General features: G+C 41.4%; 1 protein-coding gene and 1 long non-coding RNA gene across 3 annotated transcripts; one reads left to right on the top strand and one right to left on the bottom strand.

The window, feature by feature from the left end:
* Positions 1–3,589: 3,589 nt before the first annotated feature.
* Positions 3,590–9,440, bottom strand: LOC120435825. Of its 2 annotated transcripts, XM_039605958.1 has the most exons (4): positions 9,124–9,440; positions 8,736–8,823; positions 5,477–5,806; positions 3,590–5,059 (listed from the first exon to the last, which is right to left on the bottom strand). In XM_039605958.1, the coding sequence occupies exons 2-4, from the start codon at positions 8,809–8,811 to the stop codon at positions 4,854–4,856; spliced, it is 612 nt and encodes a 203-aa protein (XP_039461892.1). In that variant the 5' UTR covers positions 8,812–8,823; positions 9,124–9,440; the 3' UTR covers positions 3,590–4,853. The 2 variants fall into 2 exon arrangements, with proteins under 2 accessions (XP_039461892.1, XP_039461888.1); XM_039605954.1 differs by lacking the exon at positions 9,124–9,440 and having other exon boundaries at positions 8,736–9,115.
* A 2,147-nt stretch (positions 9,441–11,587) lies between these two features.
* LOC120435888 lies at positions 11,588–12,273 on the top strand. Its single transcript, XR_005609995.1, has 3 exons — positions 11,588–11,648; positions 11,724–11,882; positions 11,999–12,273. It is a non-coding gene; the product is annotated as an uncharacterized LOC120435888 (long non-coding RNA).
* Positions 12,274–21,552: the final 9,279 nt, after the last annotated feature.

Here is a 21,552-nt window from a genome sequence, read left to right as displayed (position 1 = left end):
GTGTCAATAAGGGCAAGGAAATCCTTTGTTAGTGTGCTTGCTTCACAACAGACATGTATATTAAAATCACCAACAATTAAAACACGGTCGTAGCGTAAAAACAGGCTCCCTAGTAGTTCAGCAAACTGAAAAATAAAATCCTTAACAGATTTCGGGGGTCGATACACCACAGCACAAAGAATTGGGGGAGCACAGTTCAGTTCCAGTAGCTGCACCTCGAAGCTGGTGAAAGAGACGGGTGGAAGTTCCCGAGATCGAAATTTGTGTTTAAAAATCGAAGCCAATCCTCCACCTCTGCCAGAGATCCTAGGAGAGCTAGCAAAGGCACAATCTGGAGGAAGAAGTTCTGAAAAAGCAGAAGATTCCTCAGGACGAAGCCAGGTTTCCGTCAGATAAAGAAAATCCAGCCCAGTTGAGACGAAAAAATCGTTTAAAATAAAAGTCTTATTTGCCAGCGATCTAACATTTAGCAAAGCCATCCGAAGTGTAGTCGGGTTGTTGCTCGTAGGAACAGATCTCAGCAGGCGAAGATTGCTGTAGTTCACACCACCTCTGGAAAGCCACACCCAGCTCCGAACAGGTGGGCACTCGACCGGGGAGTCTAGGTGAGCATAGCGTCCAACAGGACTTATCCAGCGATGGCAGGGCAGTCTATAGCAGAAGCGATTCCAGAGAGCATGAAAAGAAGATAGAGTATTTACAAATACGTGGTAACTGGTCGCATCAAGTGAGTTTAAGTAAGCCTTGAGGCGAACACGAATACCGCTCCGTTTACCCCGTCTCCTATGACGTTTCCTAGGTGGAAGGGTAGCTGGAAAGTGACGTAAATGATCAGAGATATCCGTCGGAGTTGAGAAAAAGTTCCCTGATTGCCACTTGAAACCAGGCGTTTGGTGAGTCAATGGCTGGAGATTCAGAAGAGTTTGACGATCATAGGTAAGAAGCGCAAAGGCGTCAGGATAACACAGGATTTCTTGAAATGGAGAGAAAGACTTAATTTGAATAAAAAGGACATGTTGAGGACATGCCGCATTGTTCATTTGACTTTGGGACCTGCAGCGGAGTTTGGGCCCAGACACGGCTAATGACATCAGACTTAAAGACCGGATGGTGAGGCCACACTGGGATCCCCTCAGTTCACTTAACAGCACTGTCTTGGAGTTGAGGACATCCACCTACATCTGGATTCCTCTCTCGTTGCCTGGATTGTTGATTAAGGGACCGTCCTCTCCCCTTTGTCATTCAGTCTACACCACAGACTTCAGCCACTGCACAGAGACCTGCCATTTTCAGATGTTTCCTGATAACGCTGTGTAAGTTGGCTCCCCACCTTCTTCAAATCAAACAAAATTAATGTCAAACATTTGTTCTGCAAAAGTTTTTGTTTGTGCCTCTATCATTTTAAAGATATTAATAAAGGTTTCTAGAGGTCATCCAAGGTCAACCAACCCCTTTCTTAACTGTGAAAAGGTTGTGAAACATAAACCAGTGTTAAATATTTTTTTTTATCATGGCCACACTCTTAAAAGTAATAAACTAGTTTAACATATAACAGTCAAAATAAACTATGCATTCTGTTTTATGTTTTCTTTACTCACATCAATAAACTGGGTTAAAAACACCACTGCACTCCACGGGAAGAGCGAGAGTCGGCTTTATTCTCCGAGGCAGCTGGGGTCTTTTAACATCTGTCGGATAGTGCTCAGGATTTTCTATGAGTCTGTTGGCCAGTGGCATCCTCTTTGCTGTTGCAAGCTGGGGCAGCAGGTTGAGGTTTGCAGATGAAAACAAACTCAATAAACTGACCCACAAGGCCAGTAAGTTGTCAGGAGCTGGACTCTCTTAAGGTAGAGACAGAGAGGTTAGGGATGCACCGATACCGATACTGGTATCGGGTATCGGGGCCGATACTGTAAAATGTGTGCGTACTCGTACTCGTAAAAGTTAACCGATACCATGAACCGATACTAATGTAGCCCGTATGGGAATTTGGGAGTGGATACTCATAATTCCCATGGACTTAAACGCCACGGTAACATAAGGTGTTCACAGTTGATGTTATGTGATGTAACTCTACCCTGAATGTAATTTGCCCTGTAATATGTCGCAAGGTAAATACAGGTAATTAGAGCAATCAAACTGTTATGTTAATCATAAAAGTATTATTTTATGGTATGTAACTCTGAAGGGAGTTAAAATATTTTTCAGAGTTCTCATTTTCTGGAGGCCCGTGAAGGTAGCATAAAAGCGGGACCTGTGTATCTGTTGCAATGGAGGAGGAGAACAGAACGGCATGGAGAGATGAACGAGGTTAGCTGAACCAAAGTGAGAGACTCGGCTAGTTTTACTGAGGTTAACCAGCACAAAAGAGTGTGTGACTAGAAAACTGACCGTGTGAGAGCTTCACAACAGAGTGTGGGTGAAGTGACTTTTTGTTTCAATGGTCGCACCACCGTGCTGTGTTTCCAGCTACGATCGCCGAGGCTAAAGGCTAGCCCGGACTGCTTGGCTTCGCCAAGGAGGCAGCCGCTATGGACTGTCGGAGAGCTGGACAGTGACGGGCTAACGCGCTGTAGCAGAGACAGCATCGGTCCGCAGGGAGTGGATTTAGTGTGGGACTGGTGCACGGCGATCTACCGATCAGCTGAACTGTAAGTCAGACTTTTGTGCTCTTACTGGGGAGAAGAGGATTTTCTCCATCGTCCGGCGTGAGCAGCAAACAGGCCTGCAACAAGTGTGAATGTGAGTGTGTGGAGCTGATGTGTGAATATTGTGTGTTTAGTGGATTTATAAAACGTGTTTTGGAGTGTATATTAGTGAGTCACTTACCAAAAGGTGATAACATAAGTTGGGTTGTTTAATATAATTTGAAAGGGAATTATTTCATTTATACAGTGTATTTCATTTGGTTAAGGAATTGGAATATCATTTGAGTTTAAAAAAGGGATGTGTTGTACAGTATTTGTCTCTGCCCTTACGTTCAGTAAACGTTTCGTTTGTGTTAAAGAGTTGTCTGGGGTCGTTTCTTTACTACTGGTTAAGTTTAACTTGTGTGTGGTAGAAGTATCGGTTTTTGTACTCGGTATCGGCAAGTACTCAGATCCAAGTATCGGTATCGGATCGGTTTGAAAAAATTGGTATCGTTGCATCCCTAAGAGAGGTGGATGTTGTCCAAGATAAGAACAATAGTGGACAATACCTCCCACCCACTCAATGACGTGCTGGCCAGTCCCAGGAGCACGTTCAGTGAGAGACTGAGATTAATGATAATGTACGAATGAACGACACGGGAAATCATTCCTACCTTTGGATTTGTCTCAGTAGAACTTTTGCATCTAATGCACAGGACACACTCCAATAGCTGTACACCCTTGATATTTTCACATCCCCTTATTGAGAGAATTAAGTTTTAAAGTTTGGTAAGAGGAGTACTAGAGGGTAATGGTCTTCAGGAGCTGCAACTCTCGCCCTTTAGATAGAGAGAGCAGGTTGGGTTATCTGTTCCACAATCATTTTAATTAAATCATCATTAATGGAGCTCTGATATAAGGATTCCTCGTGGTCACAAGTACAACAACAAAGCCAGTAATTCAAAAAGACGTTTATGCATGTAATCAGTACCTACCTAGGTTACATTTTCAAGTTATCAGCAATAACTTTGGATTTTGGACAAAGGCAAAATAGACGTTTTGAGTAAGAATGTCATAAAGTTTTCATGTGTCAGTTAGAATGATTATTTTCTTTGTTCCCTGATTAGATTTGAACAATTAAATAAATATATAAAAATACATATTGTGATTGTACAGGGTTCAGGATGGGGTAAACCCTCATGAACAACAGTAACATCCTGAAAGACAGTCAGAGAAACAATTTTTAGCTGATAATTCCAGTGATTGTTGCCTCTGTCCTCATTCAGATGAGTATATTTTATTACAAAAATAATGAACTCTTACCTAACAGACTTCAGTGTCTGTAAACACCCACACTTGTGTAGATTAGAGCTCTGATATCAACCGTACGATATAGGAAATTAGAAAGTCTGACGTGACAGGAGGATTCAAAGAAAACCTGCCTCCTTCTCCTCCTCTACCGTGTCTCCTTCATCCATCCTCAAAATTAAAGCCTGTCTGCTGTGGGAGACCGAACCAGCAGAGTTCACATTAAATGGTCACACTTATGGCTATATAGCATCACACAGACTCTGACATTTTAAAAAACTGACGAATACATCAGAAAAAAAATTAAAATTTTACTTCAATCATTAACACAATTAGACAACATGTAAAATAAATTATTTCATTTAAAAAAAACAATGAAACAAATTTCATATATTAGCATGTTTTTAGCATCTTAAATACTGCACAACAGATTTCACGATAAGGTGTCTCCATAAGTAAATACATACATGTTCAAATGTCCACCTTTGCAAAGATATAAAAACAAGTTCATTCTCTGTGGACAGTTTCTTACTTTATAAAAACTCTACAGGGGTGATTTTTTTTTTAAACATCCACCTGGATGCTGGAGATAAACTTATCCACCCACACATGGAGGCTTTCAAATGTGGAGTCTAACCAAAGGTTGGTGTCACCATGTCCAAGTCCTTCATTTATACAGTTTACAATTGTACCAGGAAAGTGAAGCTCTCTCCACGACCCGTTGATCATGTGTTTTATCTACTCTTAAAGCTGAAGGTACAGGAACTCGGAGATGTGTCCGTGTGGTCATCATCTTAATGACAGGACAACACTGCAAAGTCTGGTTTGTCTGATGTTGAGAAGGCCAAACCCAGAGTGCAGTTCATGTATTCATGAAAAAAATAAAACCACTCCTCTCCGTCTCTTTTCAATTTGTTACACCAACTTACAGGAAAAAAAGGTTTGCTTCAGACAAACGTCTTGATCAGGAGGAAGGTCGTATGAATTCTTCTCCTTGCATGTAACGAATTTATAAATTATCCCAGCCAAGACTACAAAGATCAACAAACTACCAACTCCCACTGTGAGTCCAACAGATTGAGCCTCCTTCCCTCCATCCTCTGTGTGTCCTCCTGTCTGACCTGCAGGTGAGAAACAGGTGTGAGGTGTCAGCTGTCAGGTAGGTGATGAGTGAAGAACAGAACAGAATCCATTTCCTCTTCAAACTGCTGTCAGACATTATCTACTGCACTCTGATCACATCACTCAGACCAGCTGTGGCTCAGAAGGTAGAGTACGTCAGGTCGTGATTCAATCCGTCTCGTATATATGTCAAAATATTCTTGAGCAAGACACTGAACCCCAAAATAACCCGTGCAGCTTTCACTGATACGGAATATTCAGTTCAAATCAGGTTATATTGCCATGGTAACTCATGTTGAACAAACAATCTTCATAGCAAGGAAAGCTCTTGAAATTTATTGTACCATTCACCTTTTTACTACGCCCACCCAGTGGTATACCCAGGGGAGGTAATGTTGTGAATAAGCCCGTCTCACCTGGGTCAGTAACATTCAGGAAGACAGTTTTATTAAAGAGCCGTCCACCATGGTCCACCCCTTGAAGCTCGTATGTCCCACTGTCGCTTCTGGTCAGGTTGTTCAAAGTTACAGAAACGGTGCCGCTGATATTGCTACAGTCCATCCCCTCCACCCGACCCTTAAATGACTCCTCCTGGTCACTGGGACGTGGTGGCATTAAGTCTTGGCAGTAGGAGATATATTTCTCATTGGGAAGTCTTTTTAGCCATACAGATATGGTGTCAGTGGGAACCTGAAATGTCAGATTGACACTCATCCCAGGATGTCCTAAGATCTGCTGGTCTGAAGCTGAGGAAAAGAAAAGAAAACAGTGAGGATTCATCACCTTCACAGCAGCCAATCGGTTTCTGTTCAGAGCCATCCACCAAACTACTGAGCCAAACTTTAACACTAGAAGTGATGTCTGCTTAAAAGTAAATCACTTCTGAGGAGTACTTGTACTGAAAAATGCCCACTTTGCATTGCAATGTAAAAGGTTAAAATGTATGTTTAATAAATTTGGATTAAATTAATAGTTAACGAGTTACAAGATAAAAAAAGACTTATGGGGATTTTAGTTCAGTTCATGTCTTCATACAAGAAAAAAAGGGAACACCCCAGTTATATTTTTTTGTGTTTGTTATGTCTTGCCGATTCAATATTTTCCCACTACACTTTACATCTTCCATGGCATTACTTAAAAATGCCACAAGGTGGCGCATAGCGCCCAGGAGGAGCGTGAACCCCCCTTGGAGGTAAATCTGCAGAATAAATCCTGCAACTGTAAACTAGTTCATGATCTGTGTCTCTTTATTTTAATACACAGGTGGGTTACTAGTCCTCAAAGTGACTCATAGATAACACAGTAGAAGCAATAAGACTATTGGGAACATGTCATTCAAAGTATAACATTATAAGTAATGCCGAAGTATTGTGCTTAGAATGAGTGAACGTGGTCATGCTAGGCTAATGGAGTTGCTGCTAGCGGGGAAAGTGAGGTTCAAATACCATAGTGATGCTAATGAACGTTTTCAGTTGTAGTGTGTTTTCTATATGTCTTGTTGAGGTAAGAGGAGATGCAAAGGCTGTAATTAATGCCTACAGAGCCCACTAATGTGCTGTATATGAATGGTTATTTGCTATTCACTGACTGTGAGTTATAGTATATTGTTTAGTGGTGCAAGTGATGTGTATGTGTAACCCGAACAAAGGCTGAGGTAACCACGGCCAGTGTGAGCCAATGTTATATATATATATATATATATATATATATATACACACACACATATATATAGAACCACCCACCAAACTACTGAGCCAAACTTTAACACTAGAAGTGATTCGCTCGCTGTAAGTCACTTTTAAGCAGACATCTGATGACCTTTTAATGTACTTGTACTGAAAAATGCCCACTTTGTATTGCCAGCACTGCACAACCAAATATTGTTCACCTTCTGTGGTGTTTGGCCACCATGTTGTTGCAAATTACTTCCAGTGTGTAAAAGGCTTCAGTGGAGAGTTAAGAGACAGGATCTGCTTACCCTGTGATCAAAACCCCTTTCCAAGGCAGTCATCTACCTGCCAATTAAAACTCTGAATTGCAATCCAAAATACCTCACTAACCTATAAATCTCTCTTTGAGGTGACAGTTCATAGGTCTCAGTGGGTCATGTCATTTAGACTGAGATCCTACTATTCAGATCAGTCACAACATTAAAATCAATGCAGTATTATTAAACGGGTTTCTTTAGATAACGTGTTTTACAGTTACGACAATCTGCCTTACCAGTGAAGGCAGCATGAACAGCATAGTACTGTACATGCCCTCTGGTGTTGTTTCAAAAACTAGTTTCTGTAGGTGTTTTTTTTCTCCCCTTTTGCATGCGTTTCACATTTTCAGTAGTTCATTTACAACCATAAATATCGGCAATCTTCTTTTGACCAATACCTGAATTGATATTGGCCAATATCCAATTTTGACACAAGACCCATTAGTAATGCAAAACCCGCTCTTGTTTTACACAGGAACAGCCACAGACTGAACAGTTTCCGTGACTCACCGTCTGGAAATGTCCACTGAAACAAGTGACATTAGAAACAGGACTGTAAGCAATCTGGACATAGTCTTTAGTGATCGTGTGTTGAGCCACGGGTAACTTATACCTTATATATATGGGGACTTGTCTTTAGTTCTTTTTTCTAGACGTTTCCTTTCCCACCAACTTTAGGAGAACAGTTTGATGCATTTTAAAGCCTGAGTTTACTGCTCAGATTAATATTTGGATTGACATTTGGATCAGTGGAACTCATGTAGTGCCTAGTTTAACATAACTCTGTGAATATGAGCATCCAGTGTAACGGAGAAGAGGCGTCCCTCCAACTTGTCGGCCGTGGGGGATTAGATACAGTATAACGTATCATATCTAATGGAAACCTCAGCTGATACTAGAGGCGTTAAATGGAAGAGTCACGTCATCTCCCTTCACTCCAATGGACCAGTTTTGTTTTTGGTTTTTCCTTTTACAGCAATGGCAGACTGAGCACAAGAGAGAGGATTTTATTAATTATAGATTTCAAAATCTTATCTGGTTTTCTTATGTACCTATTTTTAGTCATTCCAACTTTAACAACAAGAAATCAACTAGGTACATATTTTTCTCTCTTTTTTTGCCATATTTTCAAGTAACCTATATTTGACAAAAGCATAATAACACTGAAGCCCCCATATGGCCACCTCTATGAAAATTTCTGGAGGCGCCCCTGTTTGCAAGCATATTTGTGCCTGAGGCTTTTTTTAAGCCAATTAAAACATCTTTACCGAATTAAAGAGATGTTATATATTGGCCCTCTTGAAAGGCGTTTTTTATGGCTATTAAAGTTTTTACTTGAAAAAAAAAAGGATTGAAAAAAAGACACTTTGCCAAAAATTGATTGCAGCATCTCCCTTGACAGCAATGTTGTTTGTGGCTCAGTATGTTTGACATGTTTCAAGTAACCACTGTAGGGAACTATCTGAAGGCTCCATGTTTAATGTCGCGACTCTTCCATTCAAAGGCTCCCAAACTTAGACCAACACGCCATCTACGAAGACGTGACGTCGCCACATCTTTGAGATTTTTGGACCATTTTTATAACCAATAAAAGTCACCGAATACTTATTCACACATAATGACGTTTTCACAGTCAGCGGAGTGTTTTGTTTTGTTCGGTTCGGTTCGGCGCCAAGGCGAAATCTCACCGGCGACAGTGGACGCGGTGGCGACGACAACGAGCATCAAAATCCAGCAGGGCCACGAAAACGTTACAACAGCCATTTGCGCTTAACCCTAAAACAGCAAAGAATGAGGAGGGAATACACGCAGGATTAAAGTCACGGAGTCCAGTTAGTTTACATTGCACAGTAAAGATTTACTGAAATATCCGTTTGTTTACCGTCGTTTTACACTACAGCAGAAAATGATGTGACGTTGCTGTACCAGCTCGTACCGTGAACCCGTTTAAACGTTAGCGCTTTACAGATTAATGGTGAACAACACGGTAAACAGCGACGGTCACGTCAATGTGTCAGTAAAAACAGAGGAGCCGGTGAACGTTTATTTTTTAAAGGTTTTCCGTCAGTTACTCACGAGCTCTCAGCCACGTACCGCCAACACGATCACGGTGAAAACTACTCTGAATGAGCGCGCCGGTTCCGGTGAAACTTCTTTACCGGCTCCAGAACTTTCCTGAGTTTTCCGGACCAGCGGAGGAGCCGAGACTGCTGCGAGGCACCTTAACCGACAGTTGTTTATTCGTTTAGATTTTTAAGGTTGCGATTTTAAATTAAAGTAAACATGGTTCATTTAAATAGCTGATTGATGTCGGTCCTTAATTTTTTTCAATAAAAAACTAATCTAATCATACGGAAATCATTCAGGCAGTCTGTGGGCGGTTCCCGTTCATATAGGAAGTAAACAAACCGCTGTTTTTTTTCTCCTCTTCAAACTTAGTTATAAAACACGTGATACCCCGCCCCCTCCCCTACAAAAACAAACAAACAAGAAAGCGCTTGCCGTAAGGTACAGCACTAAGAGCATCACTTGTAAGTAAAAAAAACCCAAACAAAAACAAAAATAGTTAATTTATATCATAGACAGGGAAGAGTTTCATCTTAAATAACTTTTAAACTCTTGGTGCTCCAGTTCTTAGCACTGCTGCCTCACAGCAAGAAGGTTGTGAGTTTGACTCCTCCACCTGTGCTTGTGCATGCTCTCCATGTAATTTGATTATAGATTTAAAAATGCCACTGTTCCCATTGGCAGTAATGTTTCAAAAATAATGTAACCATTTTTTGTTTTTCCTGGACACCAGTCCTGACATCAAAGACCATCACATTTTGGCCTCCATGTGATATGTGTAACTGCTTCTATGCTTAATATTTACTCTGTGACATGATGATGATGATGGTGTCCAATGTTTGATGGAAAATACATAAACATTGTTTTCAGATTTGCAGGTTGTCTACAAAGTTATTACATCTGCATGTTACATCTGTCAAATATTTAAGTAATTGTAACAACTGTATATGCATTAAGTTTTTTACAAACAGTCTTTGGCTTTCTCCTGTGCATCAGTGTCCAAACATGGATTACACCAACAAAAACAAAGCAGGAAGAAAAAAGGATTATCTTTCTGGGTGTCATTTAGTGGTGATCAAATCACTGATTTATAACCATTTATATTTTAGATACAGCAATGGTGACTTTATAGCAGCACATCTAAAGTGTTTGATGTCACAGGTTATTCTTGTTTTGATAGCAGGAATAAAATCTGGCTCATTTCACAACTTGTTTCTATCAATCTGCAAAACTGTCATTAAAATCAATCCTTTCAATAATGTAGTTAAGATTCTTTTCTATTTATAAAGAAAAAACAGCAACACACATCCCTCTGAGCAACCACAGAGGTTCTGCTTTTTGTTTTTGTAGAATTTTTTGGGGAAAAAGAATGCTGACTCCCAGTCAAAAAGAAAGAGGAAGAAGAGGAGAAAGAGGATGGTTATACGTGAGCAGATCTCAGAGTTGGTTTGATATTAACGAGCAGCAGGATGAAAGAAACGTCTCTGCTGTGTCTGCTCTGTAAGTTCACTCTGGGTTTTTCATGCCTCTGCTGTCTTGTTGAATGTAAAACTCTGAACTGACCTGAGTTTAATTTCTCTTTAGTTCTGATCTCACTGCTGAGCTGCACCACAAACCAAGGTCAGTAACCTTCTTCTGTCACACTGTAAACCTGACTCACTCTTCCAGGAGACATTTAGTAAGAACATGGTGCAGCTAACTGCAGACAGACTCCTCCTCAATAATGTCAGTGTTATCTTATTTCTCCTTATAATCTAAATGATTTAATGTCCTACTTCAATCCAATACACAAACAAGTCATGCTTTTTGACAATTAGCCTAGTTTAAGAAATTATTTCTGCTTCATTAAACATCTAATACAAGGATAGCTGATGTGAGCAGTTCAGTCAATCTGAAAGGTCTGATTATTGAAAAAAGTAAATATATCGATGTATCTTCTTCCTCACAGCTCGTCTGACTGTGAGTCCCAGCAGCTCTCAGTTCTTTAAAGGAGACTTTGTGTCTCTGAGCTGTGAGGAGGACGACAGCTCTGCTGGATGGACTCTGAGGAGAAACACAAGCAGAGACACCAGAGCTGCGTGTGAATACTGGGCAGACACTGCTGGTTCTTCCTGTAACTTCAGCCACATCGTCCCATTGGACAGTGGAGTTTACTGGTGTGAGTCCAGAGAGGGTCCCATCAGTAACATGGTTAACCTGACAGTCACTGGTAAGCTGAGTGTGTGGAGTTAGTGTTGATGAAGCTGTGTGTAAATGGATGAAATGCTGTAGTTTGTCTCTGTGTTGAGGTGGATCAGTGATCCTGCAGAGTCCTGTCCTCCCTGTGATGGAGGGAGATGACGTCACTCTGCTCTGTAAAACAAAGACCACTCCCTCCAACCTCCCAGCTGCTTTCTATAAAGATGGCTCCCTCATCAGGAAGCAGCCTACAGGTCACATGACCATCCAGCATGTTTCCAGGTCTGATGAAGGCCTCTACAAGTGTGACATCAGCGGTCATGGAGAGTCTCCATCCAGCTGGATCACTGTCACAGGTGAGCAGCTTCACTCTGATTTCACCTCTTATTTCATCCACATATTCACCTGAACAGGTGGGATTCTCTCTGCAGGAAAACCTACAACCACGGTGATGCCATTCACCTCGGGCCCACACCCTGATCTCCCCTCCCTCCAGCTTGGGTTCAGAGTGTTCCTCATCCTGGTGGTGTTCTGTCCATACTTCCTGTCCACTCTCCTCATGGTGTCTTTATATCTACACAGAGCCAGAGGTAAAACTCTGAATCATTCACTGATCAATCAATACTGTGATGGTTACTCATCTCTCTGTTTAACCTCTCCCTGAGTTTAGACCTGATACTTCTTCTCTTATTTATTTTTTAAACAGGAATTGACCTTTGTGCATCAAACCTGGCCACTCAACCTGAGCAGGGATAGGATGATGAGTATGATGATGTCATCACTGATGTCACTACAGAGCATCACTTCTGAATCAGAGCTCCGTTGAGTCTCTATTGCCTCAGTTATGCTTCTGTGGGAAATCTATGCTGTAAATATCCACATAACCTGATGTGCACCTCTTGAGAAATGCAACTACACACACAGCCTGCAATGACTTGAATAGCGTGGAAGATTGTGTTATGGGGATAATGGGAGTTTCCAGTGACTAGGGACGTCAAGTTCCGCAGACTTTTATATCAAGTTTAACTTTGTCAGCCTGTCACCTCTTTTGTGGAGATGATTTGAATAAATGGACTCTGATGTTCATCTATAGCTGCTTTTATATAGATAAAGTATTCCTGCTCTGATAAACTACAAACATATAAATATGTGAGTTAAACTAGACATCTCATGCATTTCTTGGTTTTGATTCTGGTTCTTTAATCAGCACAAATCCCACAGAGCTTGAAAAGACAAAGTGGAATTTGAAAGGTATTTGATTCACATGTACAGTCTGCTTCCACCTGCTGGTAATACTGGTGTATTACAGCAGAGCTGCAGCTTTTCAGTGTTTCTGCACTTGTTTTAAATCCTGAACCTCTCCTGGTACCAAAGAGCTGATCAGCTTCAAACTGCTGTTTCGTTTCTTGTAGAATAAATTATTTTTTTCTTTCTATTCTTTAATAGTAATGTAGTGTTTCACTGCCAAACATGTTGTACTGACCAGAACTGACCATGTTTGGATAAATGAGTAGTATGCCTTACTAGCTCAGCTAGCATATTTCATCTGTAACCAGGCTCAATCACTTTGCTGTCACTTGTCTCTGTGTTGTGTAGTAAATGATGAACGAGACTTGCTTATCTTTTAGTTCTTATTAACAGTCAGACAGTATACAGTGCTCATATTCTCCATATAGTGATAGCAATAATACCAATATGTATTGGTCCCAGAAAGTGTACTGTGATGGTGCTGTGATCTACAACTCACTTCAACCTTGTCCCTGGTAATCTGGCAATGTTTTAATGCTGCCAGCGGCATTTATTCACTGCTTATGAGAGAGGGCGCTATTGAGCCAATAACCCTCACAATACTGTGGTTAACCTGGCATACCACATAAACATACAACATAAACACTGTTACATGTCCATAGAAAGTGTAAGCCCAACATACAGACACCTGCTGGTCAGTGGTAAACAGTAAGTACATCAGCTTCATTATTCATCTCCAGATCTCACTGTTTGGTAAGGCTGTGACACAAAGGATGAAAAAAAAAAATCATCACTTTCCATAATATATTCTACATATTTACTAGTCTAAAAAAAAAGAAAGTTCTTCAACATGAAATCATGTTTAACCTTCAGATCACCAAATGGGTTCATTTGGGTTCAGATGTTTGTGTGTTTGTAATTTTTTTGATGGAAAAATGTTTCCTACATCTTTTCATAGTTTTGCTAGGATGTAGTGTGAAATAAATTATATGCATATTTTGTGACATTAAAGATTTTATTTATTTATTTTATTTGATTGTAATTTTTCCACTTTGTATAACTACGTTTTGATGTTTGATTCATGGCTGACAGAAGTGTCGAAGCAGATAGTTTGAGTCCAAAGTGACTTTTCGGTAGAGATGGTTGAGTTGGTTTAACCCCTCTCTGCATTAAAAATGATTGAAAAGGTCAAATAAGTAACATTTTAAAATGAAAAACACCAGTACAGGCATGATAATCACAAATAGAGTAATGAAATGTCACAAACATAGCTCGGCAAATTAAAGAGTTAAACTCTTGAGTAGCCACTTTTTAAAAACATGCTGTGTGATGACAAAGGGTCCAACATGAGCCTGGAAAATGTTTTTCTTTATCATAATTTTACACTGCATTTATTTCTGATGTGACACCCTGAGCGGTGTTTAATCTGGATTCATGTCTACTTACCAACTTCTTTAATCGCTACACTAAGATACATTAAAGTCCACAAAGTCTTTTAAAATGATTGTGAGTGCCTTGAGGTAACTGTTGTCATTTGGTGCTAAATACAATAAATACATAAATAAAAATGTTACTAATCTCTTTCTTGTTGATGCATTTGGGGATTTAGACCAAGACATTGAAATCAGATGAGGAATTCCTCCACTCGGTCATAACTAATGGACTGACTGCACTCATAACACAGACTTGCAGGATTAAGTTCAGTGCGTTTATTTACAGTGAAGTAACAACAGAATGTGACAACAGAAGGATTTCCAGTTAGTGAATCCAAAGCTTCAGTTCAGGCAGGTCCACAGGAATTCTCTCTCCCAGTGGGTCCCAATTTCCTGCATAGAGAAGAACAGGTAAGGTGAGGTGAATGAGCCAAAGTTTCAGACTGAAAGAGCCGACTTCCATAACTGTTTCTGAACCTAATAATGCAGCAATCCCTCCTCCATCGTAAGTAGTGGGCAGCTGATCAGAGCTTTACCAGTATGTGAGTTAATGAACCCAGGTGTGCAGAGCTGAAGCACAAGAAGCAGAGGAAGAACATGGGCCGTTTATCAATGCCCAAGTACGCGAGTACGTACTCGCGTGCTCGGTGAGTACGTACCCGCCGAGAACGCGAGCACGGACTCGTGGGCCATCTCTCAATTCTCAAGTACGCGAGCACGGACTCGTGATTTGTACCAGCGTACGTGATGATGTCACAGGTCCGGAGTTTTTACTGCCGTCCCCTCCTAATTTAACTGTGAGTAACATGTTATGAAGCTTAACTTTAATCACAGCCAAACCGGTTTACTCTGGAACAAATAAAACACTGAAATAAACCAAACATTAACATTTAGAAGTGATCTACGTGACTTATATATCATTTTAACCTCAGTAGTGAAACCTCTATTAATAAAAATAGTGTACATGTACATACGTGTACATACCTTAATAAAAACAAGCAGGTGAGATGTTAGAACGCTTTTATTTCTATTCTAGTGGACACTCAATACTATAGACAGCTGCTGGGGTTTCTTTAACCTGAGTAGTGAGAAGACCATGGCGAGCGGGGGCGGGGAGGGGGGGACGATGTGCCGGGAGTCCGCTGTTGAGTTTTTGGACGAAATGCATTCTGGGATATATAGCTGTCCCAAGTCCACACCGATGCATGCTCGATAAAGCAGGCGGATCGAGAACACATCCGGGACTTTTTCGCGTTCTCGGCTTGATGCGTGCCAATTGGAACAGTACTTGGTCTCCGACTGATGACGTATCACGAGTACACGAGAACGCAAGTACGCACAAGTACACATATTGATAAACGCCCATGCCCTTTGAACACAGGGTGTGGTTAATTTATTCACACTCTAACGTGCAACGTTCATCAGGTGTAGTCCATGAAGGGAGATGAGTGAAATCATTTAAACAGGCACCTTACCAAATGTTTTTTAAAAAAAAAAAAAAGACAAATTTGAAATTATTGACCCACAGAAGGATGAATAAATAGAATGAAATATAAGACAAAAAGAAGGTCTGTCATTTATTTTTAGAAGCCACCCATCTCACATGAGCTTTTTAAAGTTTTCTCTAATCGCTTCTCAGAAACAGATCAAATATTGAGACCTCGTCTGTCATTGTCCCTCTAAGGCTACATCCACACTAGCCCGGACACATTTGAAAATGGTTTTCATCTGAAAACGCTCCGCATCCACACTATCATTTTCAGTCGTTTTCACAGATTTGTGCGTCAACATTGAAACAGACAAAAACTCTTACGTTCCAGTACTGTGCATGCGGGAAACGCAAGAAGATTCGACCTGCCTCATTTCTGTCTGCTGTTTATTTACTTTCCGGCTCTCTGAAACATTGCGGCAAACGGTTGAGGAAAAGCACCAAGTTTTTTTTAAATGGACAAACAATGAGGTGGAGTTGCTGTTGCGAGTAACACAAAAGCAAAAAGTTGCAAAAGCGAGTGGGAATTAAAGAATTTGAAGAAAAGCTATTTGGAGCATGTACAAACTGATATTAATCTTTAATAAACTGAGAGCAACCAAAACAACTGCTGTATAATGCCCTCTGCTGTCTTTGTTCAATTGGTCACATGACTGCATCACATGACTAAAATGCATCATCGTTTTAGAAAGTGTCTGTTTTTGCTGCCCACACCGCGAAGCAAATGCACCATCTTCAAATGTATTCATTTTCAAGAGCATTTTCAAAACGTTGCGTTTTACTTCAGGGAAAACGCCGTCTGAGTGTAGACGGGAGGCCAAAGCAGAGAGAAAACTATGCGTTTTAAATGAAAACACATTAGTGCGGATGTAGCTGCAATCCCAGGTGTCCCAGCTATAGAACTTGACTGTGGCAATGTGCTGAGGTGACAATTCAGCCATTTGATTCATGTTATTTGCACCATGAGTGAATGAACATTGTGCAAAAAAAATTAAAAAAAAAATTAAAGAAGTACACTTTTCCAAACACTTACTTATATTTCTTTAAATTTACTTGAGTAGGGTTAGATGTTGCCATCCATGCATTCAGTCAAGTTCTATAGAGTCTTGCCCTCGAGGACTGGAGTTTGACACCCCTACTCTAAATGGACCTCTCTTCTGTAATGAAATTACAATTACTCACAGGGTTCATACACCTTTTTCAGGGTCAGGTCTAGGTTAAATTAAGCACCTTTGTTCCCCTTTTGTTAAGACATAGAAAAACGCACCACACAAAAATACTTCAAAAGGAAACGGCCGCCTTATGTGCATAGAGTGTATAAACTCAAAATGCACATTTCAATTAAAAATTAAGATGTGAAAATGTGAACAAATCAACTTGTTAGAGATATTCATCTCCTGTTGCTACTGCTGCTGCTTCTTTCCTGTATGACACACAAAAAAATAGGACAGAGATGTCTATGTATGTTTGATGTTTGTTTTTTAAGTTAATTCCCAATAAAACTGTTTTACTGCTAACTACATTGCTGTCTGTATTATTGCTGAAGTCCTAACTGATCCCCTTTAAAGTGTTTGTGCTAATAACATCATGTACAGTCAGACAGGCATGGAGAACAGCACTGACTGGGAGGCTTTGAACAGATCACATAGTTCAATTCAACCGATAAGACTTTAAGAATGCACAAGCATCTACTTAAAATCTATTTAATTTATCATCCGCGATATTATTATGTACACTTCAGTCCAAATTCATAGACTCCTCCAAATACATCCTCCTTTTCCTCGAATTTGAAGAATGGGTCGGGTGTGTACTTGGTAGCCCACCATATCCCAGAATTCCAAGCGCGGCCCAGCCAATTCCAGTTTCCGCCAATGTCGGCAGCTACTAAGTTTAATATTACTCCAATTACTCTGAGTCACAAAAGAAACTTTTAAGATATGTTTAGGCAAGAATGTAGCTGTCTGCTCAGTTTATCAAGACATCACATATTTTTAGAAGTGCTGCGACGTTTTCGGAGATGTCTGTTAGCAACTAGCTCGACAGCTAGCCAGGGCAATAACAGTGAACCCCCCCTCGCTGTCTTTCGCTACTAAGGTTAAACATGATATATAAGTAACTTAGAGAACTTAAAAATGTTAATTTGGCTTTTTTCAGTGTTTTATTTGTTCGTGAGTAAATCGTTTGGCTAAGATTAAAGTTATAGTTTTCACACAGCTGAATAAACGTTGAATGTAAAACTGATTATCAGAAATGTGAGATGATAGAGAATTTATGCCAGTGTTCTGTTATACTTTAGACAGAAAGGAGCAGACGGCCGAGTTTAATAAACTCCACCAAGACAGCTGGTGATGCAAATCAGAAGGCTAGACCGTCCAATTTCACAGCCGTTTACTTCCGGCCTACCCGACCTTCTGAGGACCCGGCCCACGTAGACTGCCAAGGCCAGGTCCTCAGGAGGATGCAGCCCATGAATCTGGACACCCCTAATATCATACATGCATGTCCAAGTAAATCAGGGGATGGGGAAACTCCAGGCCTCAAAGGGTGGTGTCCTTGATCCAACACAGCTGATTTAAACGGCTAAATTACTTCCTTAACATGTCTTGAAGTTCTCCAGAGGCCTGGTAATGAACTAATGACTTGATTCATGTTCCTTGCAGCGTTTTCCTTCATTTTTGCGTTTAGGTGTGGACGGGATTTTTTTAAAACAAAAACGGAAAATCTCGTTTTTCAAAAATACCCGTGTATGTGTGGACGTAGCCTGAAACCCTTTAGGCCTGGAGTTCCCACCCCTGAAGTAAACCATGAAAATGTTTCAGGATTATTTTCAAATAAAGTGGAAAAAAATGATTTTTTTCTGTTGTTGGCCAGGTAGAATTATCCAGGTATTGCAGTATAGTATGCTGCAGCATATTTATGGGTGGAGCCTAGTTAGTGCTCTGTGTGTGGCTTATTTAGTGTTTCAAATAAGCAACAACGCACCATTAAACTTTGAGGTGCTGATGACTCTTGTTGATTCCTCAAGACACAAAGGTGAGGCCTCTTCACTCCTGTGACACCAGCTGGTCTGCAGAAAGAGCAGGAGAACACATATCTTTAGCAGGTCCATGTAGAAATGTTTAAAAGGGTTGATGCTTAAAGTTAAAAAGGGGCACACCGATCCAAGCTGGAGAACAAGAACACACATTTATCAAGAATCTAATATGGAATCATATCATACTATATCACTGTTATCAGGTGGGAACAATGCAAAGCAAACGCAGCCTATGTTTTACCTGATGGGGTGCAATGTTGCTGTTGAGGGGTTGCTGCTGCTGCTGATGGTGCTGGAGGGCAGGGCTGTGTTGATCTGAGGCATTAAAGAGTCCATAGGAAAGATGGTAGCTGATTAAACAAGTCTTATGACATAATAATAAAATGCAAAGACTGGTGACAGTGCTTGGAACCATAAGGCTTGTTGCCTAATGGTTCCAAGCAGTGTAACCAACTGTGAGAAATAAACTAGGCTCTGCCTGTGAATCACTCTTTGCCTCTCTTCCTCCTTTCATCTCCTCGTCTCATGTTTCATCTCCACTTGCTGTCCATCTGAGAACAAGGCACAATTTGCTATTGCATTGATTTATTATTTAATTATCGCGCTGTTGCACACACAGCACGCTCAATTGTTTCAATTCGTCAGCTGTCACAAGACAGTTTACCAACGTATACATAATAACCTAGTACTGCTGTGTGTTGTAGACCAGCGGTCCCCAACCTTTTTTGTGCCACAGACCGGTTTATGTCCAACACTACTTTCACAGACCGGCCTTTAACGTATCGCGGATAAATACAACAAAATAAAACCAGTACCGCTACCAAAAAAAGGAAGATTTATTCATAACACACAAGAAGAGACCCAGGGAAACTGAGTTAATGAAAAAAACGATAAAAATATAATGATAAAAACCCTGAAAACCATAAATTTCACACCCGAGCCTCAACTCTCACGCCCGGTACCAAACAACTCATGGACAGGTGGTTGGGGGCCGCTGCTGTAGACTACAGTGTACGCTGTACACCTACTTACTGTTTTTCGTTGTCTCAGTCTGCATTTCCCAATTAACTTGTGTTTCTCCTACAGCTCCGCACTGCTCAGACGGCAAAAAATGTGCGTGCTCTTTGCGAGCTTGTTCCTGGTTCATAACCAGAGAGCCCTGCCGTCAAGGGTGATCTTTGGTTAATGGTAATTATGTGACTGATGCAAGCCAGATCCTTTTATTTGGCAAAACTGTGAGTAATAGTTAAATATTATTGTTGAGCGCACAGGCATGACTCTACATGCACACACATATAAAAAAAACATTTGCCTCAAGAAAAGGGCACTTGGGGCACCCTTCAGGAAAGGGGCAGGTGCATAAGCCTGATCTTTAGTAAGACTGAGCATTTGCATTTAGGTAAAACTAGTAAAGGTACATACTGCCTTACTGTTATTGGAAAAAAAGGAACATGTTATGTAACCCCTCCTTACACAGCTATGGATGATTTAATACGATTATAAAGTCTTACCCTGTGTCTTGCCTGCTGAATTATGCTTTCAGCTGTTGTTAGGTGGCTCTAGGTGGTGTACCTGCACTCCAGGCTGACCTGGCCCATCTGGTGTCATGGTTTGCATAGAAGCCCACGTCCTCAGGAAACCCGTTTCATTATTTTAGCCCTGTTGAGGTTCTAGGATTTAACTACATACAAACTTCACTGTCATGATTTCATGTTCTAGATGTTGTCGGATCTGAAAGAGACTGAAAAACAAACAAAAACAGGTAGTTTTACCCATTTCTTTTCCAAACATTGTTTACTAGCAAGCATAAAGCACTGCAAACCCACACACACAGTTCATGTTTTAAATCCAGATGCAACCACACATCTGAGTGGTTGCATCTGGCCACTTCTTCTAGATCATATGCGGGACACACAGCCACTCACAATCTAGCCATGATACACAATCTCCTCTGTCAAACCCGAGGCCTCCTTCTGGTTGGAGAAGGCTGGAAACACCTCAATGGGCTCCTTTTGATGTGAAGGAGCAGCAACTTTACTCTCTATTGACCAAGCTCCTCATCCCATCTCTAAGGGAGAGCCCAGCTCCTCTTTAAGGGAAGCTCATCGATCCACATCACTGCAGATGTGTGCATCAGAGCACCAGGACCTCTGCCCGATCCACAAAGCCCAAAGTAGTGTCCCACAGAAGAATTGACCCATATAGCTTCTTCAGCTTCAGCCTGGCTGGGCCAACTGATCTTCGCCCTTGAGCCTCTCTCCAGGCTTGGCTCCAGGTTAGGACCCTGGGAGCCATGTTCCAGGCAGGGTACGCTGGCTACCTTGATTTTTTTGGCATTAGAGTTACCCAAATCACTTTCTGCTGCATATTCTTTTGTTTAGATCATGATCCACCATGCTCATAGGACTACAGATGTCAAATACACAACGTATTTAAAATAGACATTTATTTTAGTTTTGCAGTAGTGGAAAATAAACAGCATGTCGCTGCATGCCTTGCTCTTTTTTTTTTTTTGTCGTGTGGCATAGATTTCCCAGACGGTGGAGTGTTGCATTTCCCATCTGCCGACCTCCGAGATGGCGACACGTGCTCGTGTTCTCCAATCGCCGACCTCCGAGATGGCGACACGTGCTCGTGTTCTCCAACCGCCGACATCCGAGATGGCGACACGTGCTCGTGTGTTCTCCAACCGCCGACCTCCGAGATGGCGACACGTGCTCGTGTTCTCCAATCGCCGACCTCCGAGATGGCGACACGTGCTCGTGTTCTCCAACCGCCGACATCCGAGATGGCGACACGTGCTCGTGTTCTCCAACCGCCGACCTCCGAGATGGCGACACGTGCTCGTGTTCTCCAATCGCCGACCTCCGAGATGGCGACACGTGCTCGTGTTCTCCAATCGCCGACCTCCGAGATGGCGACACGTGCTCGTGTTCTCCAATCGCCGACCTCCGAGATGGCGACACGTGCTCGTGTTCTCCAATCGCCGACCTCCTAGATGGCGACACGTGCTCGTGTTCTCCAATCGCCGACCTCCTAGATGGCGACACGTGCTT

Source organism: Oreochromis aureus, linkage group 3 (genome assembly GCF_013358895.1).
Source record: "Oreochromis aureus strain Israel breed Guangdong linkage group 3, ZZ_aureus, whole genome shotgun sequence".
NCBI classification, from domain to species: domain Eukaryota; kingdom Metazoa; phylum Chordata; class Actinopteri; order Cichliformes; family Cichlidae; genus Oreochromis; species Oreochromis aureus.
Note: the sequence above shows the minus strand (reverse complement) of the source record. Positions and strands in the feature narration are given on the sequence as shown.

Excerpts from the sequence above, each read along its gene's own strand:
- LOC120435825 (XM_039605958.1), bottom strand. The coding sequence starts at position 8,811 with ATGGCTGTTGTAACGTTTTCGTGGCCCTGCTGGATTTTGATGCTCGTT. Across the intron at positions 5,807-8,735 it reads CACCGCGTCCACTGTCGCCG|CTTCAGACCAGCAGATCTTA; the intron begins GTGAGATTTCGC and ends TCTTTTCCTCAG. Across the intron at positions 5,060-5,476 it reads CCTGAATGTTACTGACCCAG|GTCAGACAGGAGGACACACA; the intron begins GTGAGACGGGCT and ends TCTCACCTGCAG.